Genomic DNA, 12,495 nt, shown 5'->3' on the forward strand with positions numbered 1-12,495 from the left:
TACTGATGAAGATCAAATACCACAGCCTTCAGTATGGATTACACCTCAACATAAAGAAAACAAAAATCCTCACAACTGGAGCAATAAGCAACATCATGATAAATGGAGAAAAGATTGAAGTTGTTAAGGATTTCATTTTACTTGGATCCACAATCAACACCCATGGAAGCAGCAGTCAAGAAACAAAAAGACGCATTGCACTGGGCAAATCTGCTGCAAAAGACCTCTTGAAAGTGTTGAAAAGCAAAGATGTCACCTTGAGGACTAAGGTGCGCCTGACCCAAGCCATGGAGTTTTCAAATGCTTCACGTGCATGCAAAAGCCGAACAATGAATAAAGAAGACAGAAGAAGAATTGACACCTTTGAATTATGGTGTTGGTGAAAAATATTGAATATACCATGGACTTTCAAAAGAATGAACACACCTGTCTTGGAAGAAGTACAACCAGAATGCTCCTTAGAAGCAAGGATGGCGAGACTACGTCTCACATACTTTGGACAGGTTGTCAAGAGGGATCAGTCCCTGGAAAAAGACATCATGCTTGGTAAAGTAGAGGGTCAGAGAAAAAGAGGAAGAACCCTCAACAAGATGGACTGACACAGTGACTGCAACAATGGACTCAAGCATAGCAACAACTGTGACGATGGCACGGGACCAGACAATGTTTCGTTCTGTTGTGCATAATAGGGTTGCTATGAACCGGAACCAACTCGACGGCACCTAACAACAACAGAACGAAGGAAAAGAATCACATGAACATCTCAATTGGTACATAAAAGGCATTTGATAAAATTGTAAACCCCTCAACAAGATTGTAATAGAAGGGAAGAGCCTCAATTTGATTAAGGGAATATATAAAAAACCACCAGCCAAAAGTATGCTAAATGGAGAAAAATTGAGAGCTTTCCCCTTGAAATTGGGAAAAGACAAGAGTGCTCACCCTCACCATTCCTACTGCATATCGTATTAGAAATCCAAGCCAGGGCAATAAGACAAGGGAAAAAAAGGTATACAAATTGGAAAACAAGAAGTAAAATTATCTCTATTTGCTGTTGCCCCATGATCCTCTATAGAGAAAATCCCAAAGAATACACAAGAAAGCTTCTAAAGCTAACAGAGGAATTTAGCAAAGTTGCAGGGTATAAGGTCAACAAACAAAAATCAGTTGGCTTTCTACACACCAGCAGTAAGAAATCTGAAAGGGAAATTAGGGAAATGATTCCATTTACAATAGCATCTAAGAGAATAAAACACCTAGAAATAAATTTAACCTGGGATGTGAAAGAATTATACAATAAAAATTATAAAGCACTACTAAAAGAGATTAAAGAAGACTTCAAGAATTGGAAAAATGTTCTGTGTTCATGGATTGAAAAAGTTAATATTGTTAAGATGGCAATATTGCCCAAAGCTATCTATATATTCAACACAATCTGTCTCAGTCATTTAGTGCTGCTGTAACAGAAATACCACAAGTGGATGGCTTTAACAAAGAGAAATTTATTCTCTCACAGTGTAGGAGGCTAGAAGTCCTGATTCAGGGTGCTAGCTCCAGGAGAAGGCTTTCTCTCTGTGTCAGCTCTGGGGGAAGGTCCTTGTCATCAATCTTCATTGGTCTAGAAGCTTTTCAGCACAGGGACCCTGGGTCCAATGGACGAGCTATTGTCCTGGCTCTGGTTTCTCGGTGGTATGAGGTCCCTATGTCTCTCTGCTTCTCTCTTTTATATCTCAAAAGCGATTGGTTTAAGACACAACCTAATCTTGTAGATTGAATCCTGCCTCATTGACATAACTGCCAATAATCCTACCTCATTAACATCATAGAGGTAGGATTTATAACACATAGGAAAATCACATCAGATGACAAAATGGTAGACAATCACACAGTACTGGGAATCATGGACTAGCCAAGTTGAAACACATTTTGGGGGGACACAGTTCAATCCATGACATAATCCCAATCAAAACTGCAACAGCCTTCTTTATGGAGATGGATAAACTAATCCTCAACATTATATGGAATAGCAAGGACTCCAAATAGGTAAAGAAATTTTGAAGGTGAAGAAAAAAGTAGGAGGATTCACACTTCCTGATTTCAAAACATATTATACAGCTACAGTAATCAAAATAGCCTGGTACTGGTACAATAAGAGACACATAGACCTATGAAACAGCATTGAGAGTCCAGAAATAAACACACACATCTACGGTCAACTGATTTTTGACAGGGTGCTAAGTCCATTTGATGTGGAAAGAAGAGTCTCTTTAATCAATGGTGTTGGGATAAATGGATCTTCACAAGAAGCAAAATGAAACAGGATCCATGCCTCACATCATACACAAAAACAAATTAAAATGGATTAATGACCTAAATGAGAAGGTAAAACCATAAAATTCTTAGAAGAAAATGCAAGGCAAGGCTGTCAGGCCTAGCATTTAATAATGGATTATCTGATACAATAACAAAGGCACAAACAGCAAAAGACAAAATAAATAAATGGGACCTCATAAAAATCAAATACTTCTGTTCATCAAAATACTTCACCAAAAAGTGAAAAGACAAGCTATAGACTGGGAGAATATCTTCAGAAACTGTCTTAGTCTGGTTCTCTAGAGGAGGAAAACCAGTGGAGTGTATACATAAATATATATGGAACATTGACTTCAAGGAAATGGCTCATGCAATTGTGGAGCCTGGCAAGTCCCAAATTCATGAGTCAGATGGCAGGCTGGAGGCTTCTTGTGAGTCACGTGGTTGTAGGGGCTAAAAAACCCAAAATCTGCAGCTCAGATGGCAGACTACTTGCTCACAGGGTTGCAGGAACTGGCGAAGCCAAAATCTGAAGGTCAGGCGGCAAGCTGAAGGCCTCTCAGGACCCAAGAACCAGAGGCCAGAGGATGACGAGATGAATGCAGGATCAAGAGAGAGTGAGCTTTGCCAGAACATTTGCTTATATCATGAATACAGGCCACATCCCCGAGGAAACTCCTCTTCCAATTGATTGGCTACTCACAACAGACCACAGAAAAGGAGGTGATATACAGTGTCTGTCAAACCACTGAGAATTATAGTCTAGCCAAGCTGAAACATAACATTAACCATCACAGATACCATATATCCTATAAGAATCTAACGACCAAAATATATATAAAACTTTGACAACTGAACAAAGAGACAAATAACCCAATTTAAAAAAAAAAAAAGGACTAAGGATTTCAATAGACATTTCATCAAAGAGAATATTCAAATGGCCACCAAACTCATGAAAAGATGCTCAAAATCATTAGTCACGAGAGAGATGCAAATCTAAACCACAATAGATACCATTTCACTCCCAGTGGGATGGCTAAGATTAAACAAAGGAAAATAAGAAATGGTGTGGATGTGGGGAAATTGAAACCCTTATCCACCACTGGTGGGAATGCAAAATGTTACAGATGTTGTAGAAAACAGTGTGGTGATGCCTCAGGAACCTAAAAATAGAACTACCATATGACCCAGTCATCTCACTGGTGGGAATATACATAAAGAATTTAAAAGGGGCAAAGCGAACAGACATACGTACACCATTGTTCACTGCAGCACTATTCACAATCGCCAAAAAGTGGAAACAACCTACGTGTCCATCAGCGGATGTGGTGCACACATACAATGTAATACGACACAGCCAGAAAGAGGAATGAAGTCCTGGTACTTGCTACAATATGGATGGAGCTGGAAGACATTATGCTGAGTGAAATAAGTCAGTCACGAAAGGACAAATATTATATGACCTCACTTATATAAAAAGACTAGAGCAGGTAAATGTAGAGAGATCAAAGTTAATTAGTGGTTACCAGGGGAGGAGGGGAGGGGGATGGGGGTTACTGTTTATGGAGCACTGAGTTTCTGTTTACAGTGATGTAATAGCCAATTAATGTAACTGATGTCAATAAGTTGTACACTTGTAAAAAGTTGAATTGGCAAATGTTGTGTGATAGACACATTTACATCAACAACAAAAAGAGTAGCTGCTGAGGGTGCTTATATACAACCAAACACCTCATGGAATTTGGTTTCTTGGTTTGGAGGTTTAGGGTCATGGTTCCATGGGACACCCTAGTTAATTACCCTAATGTCATGTTTAGTGCTTCTGTTCTACCTACTAGTTCACTGACTTAAAACTTGAGAATAGCCCTCCAAGGCACAATAATTGGTCTCTATTCACCTGGAGCAACAGAGGAAGAGGGAGAGTCAGGAACAGAAGGAGGAAATGGAATGTGTGACTAATTGCCTCCATGAACAATGACCTCATTTGCCATGAGACCAGAAGAACTGGATGGTGCCCAGCTACTATTATTAAACATTTTGATCAAAGATTCTATAGAGAAATCTTTATCCAAAGGGGTAAAATGTAACTGAGGTTGGATGAACCCCTGAAACTATTGCCCTGAGATAATCTTTAAACTTTAAACCAAAAATATCCCCTGTAGTCTTCTTTAAACCAAAAGTTTACTTTATTTAATAAAGAATGTCTGCCTTGAGCATTGTGCTCTTTTAAGGAACGATCTATATGGGATTAAACTGACAACAGCAACTTGAAATATTAGATAGGAAACTTAGGGACAGTGAGATTATGTTAATGGAGGAGGAACAATTCAATAGAGGAGGGTGAAACTGGTTGCTCAACTTGAAGAATATAATCGTGTCCTTGAATTAGAAAAAGTAGAAACTGCTGAATTGGAGTATGTTTTGCTGTGTATATTTTCAACAACAAAAGATACGATAATTTTTTTAAATTAGTATTCTTCCAGGTCAAATAAACCTTTTATCATAATTAAGCGACTCTTTATTTCCAGTAATAATTTTTTTTGCCTTAGATTTTATTTTGTCTGCTATTCATGTAGCCACATCAGCCTTCTTTTAGTAAATGCTTAATTTATATTACGCTTTCTATATGCGTATTTTCAAGGTTTCCCTTGGAAGAAGCACAGGGCTGAATTTTATCTTATGAAGTCTGACAATCTTCATGTTTCACTGGAATATTTTGTTCATTTCCAATCAATATAATTACTGGTTTATTGAGATTTATTTCTGCCATCTTAGCTTATGCTGGCCACTTCTTCATTGTTTCTTTTCTCTCTTGTCTCGTTAAAATAGCTGATATGTTTTATCATTACACTTTTCCCTTTGAAATTATTCATATTGTTTCTATTCTTTTTGTAGCTACCCTACAAATTAAAGCAAACACAATCAACTTCACAAAGTCCAAGCTTAATGAAATCTTTACCCTTCTCCTGGGCAATGAAAGAAAATTAATTTTAAAAAAATTATTGCTGTGGAGTCGATGCCAACTCATGGTGACCCCATTTATTAGAGCAGAAGTGATCTCCATAGAGCTTCATGGCTATAATCTTTACGGAAGCAGATTGCTGGGCCTTTCTTCTGCAGTGCTGCTGAGTGGGTTCAAACAACCAATCCTTCAGTTAGTGTTCTTGTTGTTGTTAGGTGCCACTGAGTCAGTTCCAACTCATAACGACCCTATGTACAACAGAATGAAATACTGCCCATTCCTGCACCATCCTCAAAAATCATTGCTATGTTTGAGCCCGTTGTTGCAACCACCGTGTCAATCCATCTTGTTGAGGGTCTTCCTCTCTTTGGCTGACCCTCTACTTTACTAAGCATGACGTCTTTCTCCAGGGACTGATCTTTCCTGATAACATGTCCAAAGTATGTGAGACAATGTCTTGCCCTCCTTGCTGCTAAGGAGCATTCTGGCGGTACTTCTTCCAAGACAGATTTGTTCATTCTTCTGGAAGTCCATGGTATATTCAATATTCTTCACCAACACCATAATTCAAAGGCATCAATTCTTCTTCAGTCTTCCTTATTTATTGTCCAGCTTTTACATGCATAAGAGACAATTGAAAATACCATGACTTGGGTCAGGTACATCTTAGTCCCCAGAGCGACATGTTTGCTTTTTAACACTTTAAAGAGGTCTTTTGCAGCAGATTTGCCCAATGCAATGCATCGTTTGATTTCCTGACTGCTGCTTCCATGGGCGTTGATTGTGCATCCGAGTAAAATGAAATCCTTGACAATTTTAATCTTTTCTCCATTTATCATGATGTTGCTTACTTGTCCACTTGTGAGGATTCTTGTTTTCTTTATGTTGAGGTGCAATCCATACTGAAGGCTGTGGTCTTTGACCTTCATCAATAAGGGCTTCAAGTCCTCTTCACTTTCAACAAGCAAGGTTGTGTCATCTGTTTAACGTAGGTTGTTAATGAGTCTTCCTCCAATCTTGATACCCGATTCTTCTATAGTCCAGCTTCTCGGATTATTTGCTCAGCATACAGATTGAGTAACTATGGTGAAAGGATACAAACTTGCCGCATACATTTCCTGAATTTAAACCACACAATATCCCCTTGTTCCATTCAAACAACTGCCTCTTGGTCTATATACAGGTTCTTCATGAGCACAATTAAGTGTTCTGGAATTCCCATTCTTTGTAATGTTATCCATAATTTGTTATGATCCACACAGTCAAATGCCTTTGCATAGTCAATAACACACTGGTAAACATCTTTCTGGTATTCTCTGCTTTCAGACAAGATCCATCTGACATCAGCAATGATATCCCTACTTTCACATCCTCTTCTGAATCCGGCTTGAATATCTGGCAATTCCCTGTCAATGTACTGCTGCAACTACTTTTGAATGATCCTCAGTAAAATTTTACTTGCATGTGATATTAATGATATTGTTCAATAATTTCTGCATTCTGTTGGATCACCTTTCTCTGGAATGGGCACAAATATGTATCTCTTCCAGTCGGTTGGCCAGGTAGCTGTCTTCCAAATTTCTTGGCATAGACTAGTGAGCACTTCCAGCGTTGCATTTGTTTGCTGAAACATCTCAGTTGATATTCCATCAATTTCTGGAGCCTTGTTTTTCGACATTGCCTTCAGTTCAGCTTGGACTTCTTCATTCAGTACCATTGGCTCCTGACCGTATGCTACCTCTTGAAATGACTGAATGTTGACCAGCTCTTTTTGGTATAATGACTCTGTGTATTCCTTCCATCTTCTTTTGATGCTTCCTGCATCATTCAATATTTTCCCCATAGAATCCTTCAATATTGTAACTGGAGGCTTGAATTTTTTCTTCAGTTCCTTAAGCTTGAGAAATGCCAAGTGTATTCTTGCCTTTTGGTTTTCTAATCATGGGTGACCCTGCTGGTATTTGAAATACCAGTGGCACAGCTTCCAGCATCACAGCAACACATAAGCCACCACAGTGACAAGACAAGTAGTGACTGAGTTAGTAGCCAAGTGCAAAACGTTCATTTCACCCAGGGACCTTTACAACGATCTTGTGGTTGTTGTTAGGTGCCGTTGAGTCAGTTCCAACTCATCGCAACTCTATGTACAACAGAATGAAGCACTGCCCGGTCCTGTGCCATCCTCACAATCCTTGTTATGCTGGAGCCATTGTTGGAGCTACTGTGTCAATCCATCACCGTAAGGGTCTTCCTCTTTTTCACTGACCCTCTACTTTACCAAGCATGACGTCCTTCTCCAGGGACTGGTCCCTACTGATAACATGTCCAAAGTGTGTGAGACATAGTCTCGCCATCTTTGCTTCTAAGGAGCATTCTGGATCTTAGAATACTTTAAACTCATTTACTCTTCTTCTGAATGACATGTTATTGTCTTCATTTTCAAATCCATCTTGTTCTGTTTTAAATCACCTAAATATTATTATCACTGCTTTATTCAGTGTTAATTTACATCTGCTTACATATTTACCTCTTTCTTCTTTTTTCTTCCCTCACCTTAAACCTACTATTTGGGTTCTCTTTCTTTCTGCCTAGGGTACATTCTTTAAAATCTTTAGTTAGATTTTGTTGCTGAATAGACTCTCCCCTCTTAGTTTTCATTTGTAGGAAAAAGTCTTTTCTTTCATCCATACTCTTGAAAGATATTTCTGCTGTTTGTATATTTCTAGATTGACAGTTATTTTCTTACAGCACTTTAAAGATATCGTTCCTTTTCTAGCTTCTGTTGATGCTGTCAGATATTATTCCAACTGCTATTCTTTTTAAGGTAGTCTATCTTTCTTTCTCTGAATGACTTAGGGATTTTGTTCATCTTTTTCTGCAACTTCACTATGTATCTAGGTGCAAATTTATTTTCATTTATCTTCGCTGGGATTTGCCTAGCCTCTTGATTCTATGGACTGAGTCTTGAGTATGAAAAAGTCTCAGCTATTATGTTCTCAACAATTACTCTGGTTTCTCTAATTACCTATCAGAACTTAGATCAATTGCTAGTTAGACACACTCACCATACCTTCTGCTGTATGTTCTACTATTTTCTCTCTCCATCCTGCCTCTGTTCTAATTTGACTTCTGATTCACTTATCTCTCTTCTGCTATGTCCATTTTGCTGCCAGTTAAGTCCACTGAGTAATTTCAATGCATTTTTCATTTCTAGAAGTTTTGTTTGATTCTTTTTCAAATATTCCATGCCACATTTTATTACTTCTTCCCCGCAGTTCTTTTAAAGTTTTTTTATTTACCCTATTTTATGAATTCTAAGATTTTTTTTTTTTTTTTTTTTTTTTTTAAATTTTCTAATACGGGGGCCGGGGTTACCCCTCAGAGGCCTTGGTTACACCTCCACTAAGCTTCTAGGTTCTGAAACCCCAACCCCTTTATTTTGTTTCTCCAACCTCAGGGATGGTAGCCGCTTCTTGGAATTGCTGCCTCAGCATTACCTCACTGTCTGCTTTTTGCCTTTTTAGTCCTCCAATGGCTATTTAACCAATTTTGTCTTTTTAACCAATGTCTCTATTAAAAGATATAGTTCCTGTTTTCTTAACTGGAGCTTGATATAGACCCAAAGGTTCATCAACAATAGAATGGATAAATAAAGTATGTTCATACGATGGAATATTATACAGCAATACAATTGAACAAAATTATTGCTACACATAACAACATGGATGAAACTCACAAACCTAGTGGGAATGACACAAAGGAACACATGGAGTGTGATTCCATTTATCTGTATTCTAAAATTAAACCACATTGTTTAGGGATACACAGATAGAGGGTAAAAATAGAGGAAAGTGAGGGTGTCATCACCATGAACATCAGGGCACTGCTTCCCTCTAGAGGAGAGGGAGAGAAGTGATCAGGAAGGGACACACTCCTGGCTTCTTAGCCATGTTTCCTTTCTTGACCCACATGGTGATTACACAAGGGTTTTATGCACATTTCTGTGTATAAATGATATTTCACAATGTAAAAATCTTTAATCTGTTAGTTTTTTTAATTGCAATAGAGATATTTTGAAAAGTTACATAAACTCTCAGCTTTACTTTCCACCACCATCTGTTTCTTTCTTATGTGTTTATATCAAAACTTCAGTCCTCTAACTGGATTGATATTAAACTGCTTTTTGTGCAAGAGGAAAGTGATATTTTGAGAACAACAAAGTGACTTCTGAAACAGCTGTAGAATATACTCAAAAAGCTTAGTACTTACTTCACATTGATCCGCAGGGTTGGTAGGTGTATTAAAAAGTGCCAAGGAAGACATATTTGGGTCCTGTTGCACAATACCTAAAAGAGAGCAGCAAAAAAAATTTTTGTTTGTACTTTAGATGAAAGATTACAGAACAAACTAGCTTCTCATTAAACAATTAGTACACGTGTTGTTTTATGACATTGGTTGCCAACCCCACGACATGTCAACACTCTGTCCTTCTTGACCTTGGGTTCCCTATTACAAGCCTTCCTGTCCCCTCCTGCCTTCTCGTCCTTGCCCCTGGGCTGGTGTACCCATTTGGTCTCATTTTGTTTTACGGGCCTGTCTAATCTTTGGCTGAAGGGTGAACCTCAGGAGTGACTTCAGTACTGACTTAAAACGGTATCCAGGGGCCATACTCTCAGAGTTTCTCCAGTCTCTGTCGACCAGTAAGTCTGGTCTTTTCGTGTGTGTGTGTGTGTGTGTGTGTGTGTGTGTGTGTGTGTGAGTCAGAATTTTGTTCTACATTTTTCTTCAGCTCTGTCCGGGACCCTCTGTTGTGATCTCTGTCAGAGAGAGCAGTCAGTGGTGGTAGCCAGGCACCATATAGTTGTGCTGGACTCAGTCTGGTGGAGGCTGTGGTAGTTGTGATCCATTAGCATTTGGACTAATCATTCCCTTGTGTCTTTGATTTTCTTTATTCTCCCTTGCTCCAGACAGGGTGAGACCAGTGAAGGATCTTAGATGGCCACTCACAAGCTTTTAAGACCCCAGACGCTACTCACCAAAGTAGGATGTAGAACATTTTCTTTATAAACTATGCTATGCCAATTGAGCTAGATGTTCCCCGAGACCATGGTTCCCACAGCCCTCAGCCCAGTAACTCGGTCCCTCAGGGAGTTTGGATATGTCTATGGAGCTTCCATGACCTTGCCTTGGACAAGTTGTGCTGGTTTCCCCAGTATTGTGTACTGTCTTACCTTTCACTGAAGTTACCACTTATCTATTGTCTATTTAGTGTATTTCCACCCCCACCCCTCCCTTGTAACCATCAAAGATTCTTTTTGTGTGTAAACCTTTTCATGAGTTTTTATCGGTCTCATACGATATTTGTCCTTTTGTGATTGACTTATTTCACTCAGCACAATGACCACCAGATTCATCCATGTTGTGAGATGCTTTGCAGATTCATCATTGTTCTTTATTGTTGCACAGTATTCCATTGGAAACCCTGGTGGTGTAGTGGTTAACTGCTATGGCTGCTAACCAAAAGGTTGGCAGTTCAAATCCACCAGGAGCTCTGTGGAAACCCTACGGGGCAGTTCTACTCTGCTCTATAGGGTCACTATGAGTCGGAATCGACTCGATGGTAACGGGTTTTTTTGGGTTTTTTTTTAGTATTCCATTGTGTGTACGTACCATAGTTTGTTTAACCATTCATCTGTGGATAGGCATCTAGGTTGTTTCCATCTTTTTGCTATTGTGAATAATGCTGCAATGAACACATCTATTCATGTGACGGATCTTATTTCTCTAGGATATATTCCTAGGAGTGGGATTGCTGGATCATATGGTATTTCTTTTTCTAGCTTTCTAAGGAAGTGCCATATCGTTTTCCAAAATGGTTGTACCATTTTGCATTCCCACTAGCAGTGCATAAGCGTTCCAATCTCCCCGCAGCCTCTCCAATATTTGTTATTTCCTTTTTTTTTTAAATTCATGCCAGTAATGTTGGAGTGAGATGGTATCTCATTATGGTTTTGATCTGCATTTCTCTAAGGGCTAGTGATCACAAGCATTTCCTCATGTGTCTGTTGGCCACTTGAATATCTGCTTTGGTGAAGTGTCTGTTCATATGCTTTGCCCATTTTTTAATTGGATTATTTGTCTTTTCATTGTAGAGGTGTTGGATTTTCCTGGAAACCTTTGTCAGATTTGTCATAACCAAAAATTTTTTCCCAGTCTGTAGGTTCTCTTTTTACCCTTTTGGCGAAGTATTTTGATGAGTGTAAGTGTTTAATTTTTAGAAGATCCCAGTTATCTAGCTTATCGTTTGGAGTTTGTGTGTTGTTAGTTATGGTTTGTAGACTGTTAATGTCATGTATTAGGGCCTTTGGCATTGATCCTGTTTTTTTCTTCTATGATCTTCATAGTTTTTGGTTTTATATTTAGGTCTTTGATCCATTTTGAATTAGCTTTTGTGTATGGTGTGAGGTATGGGTCCTGCTTCTTTTTTTGCATATGGACATCCAGTTTTGCCAAAAAGAGAACTACATAAATGGAAAAAATACCATGCTCATGGATAGGTAGACTCAACATTGTGAGAATATCAGTTCTACCCACAGCAGTCTACAAATACAATGCAATCCCAATCCAAATACCAACAGCATTCTTTAAAGAGATGGAAAAACATCCAGTTTTGTTAAAAAGACTGTCTTTTCCCCATTTGATGGACTTTGGGCCCTTGTTGAAGATCAGGTGACCACAGGTGGATGAATTTACATCTGGGTCCTCAATTTTGTTCCATTGGTCAATATATCTTTCGTTGTACCAGTACCAGGCTGTTTTGACTATCGTAGCTGTATAGCAGGTTCTGAGGTCAGGTAGTGCGAGTACTCCTACTTTATTCTTCTTCTTCAATAGTGCTTTACTTATCCGGGGCCTCTTCCCTTTCCATATAAAGTGAATGATTAGTTTTTCCATCTCTTTAAAGAATGTTGTTGGTATTTGGATCAGGATTACATTGTATTTGTAGATTGCTGTGGGTAGAACTGACATTCTTACAATGTTGAGTCTACTTTTCCATGAGCATAGTATGTTTTCCATTTATGTAGTTCTCTTTTGGTTTCTTGCAGTAGTGTTTTGTAGTTTTCTTTGTACAGGTCTTTTACATCCCTGGTTAGATTTATTCCTAAGTATTTTATTTTTTTAGGGGCTATTATACATGGTATTGTTTTTCTGATTTCCTT

At 38.6% G+C, this 12,495-nt stretch overlaps 1 protein-coding gene across 1 annotated transcript in view; it reads right to left on the reverse strand.

Annotated features, from left to right (window-relative positions):
• Window positions 1–12,495, reverse strand: part of LOC101351540 (serine/threonine-protein kinase MRCK alpha-like) — an 87,033-nt gene that overhangs the window by 53,117 nt on the left and 21,421 nt on the right. Inside the window, exon 5 of the mRNA XM_012558968.1 lies at window positions 9,545–9,621. Within this exon, the coding sequence (XP_012414422.1) occupies window positions 9,545–9,621 (77 nt within the window). The remainder of the gene's footprint in view (window positions 1–9,544; window positions 9,622–12,495) is intronic.

Source organism: Trichechus manatus, unplaced genomic scaffold, assembly GCF_000243295.1.
Source record: "Trichechus manatus latirostris isolate Lorelei unplaced genomic scaffold, TriManLat1.0 scaffold00201, whole genome shotgun sequence".
Lineage (NCBI taxonomy): Eukaryota > Metazoa > Chordata > Mammalia > Sirenia > Trichechidae > Trichechus > Trichechus manatus.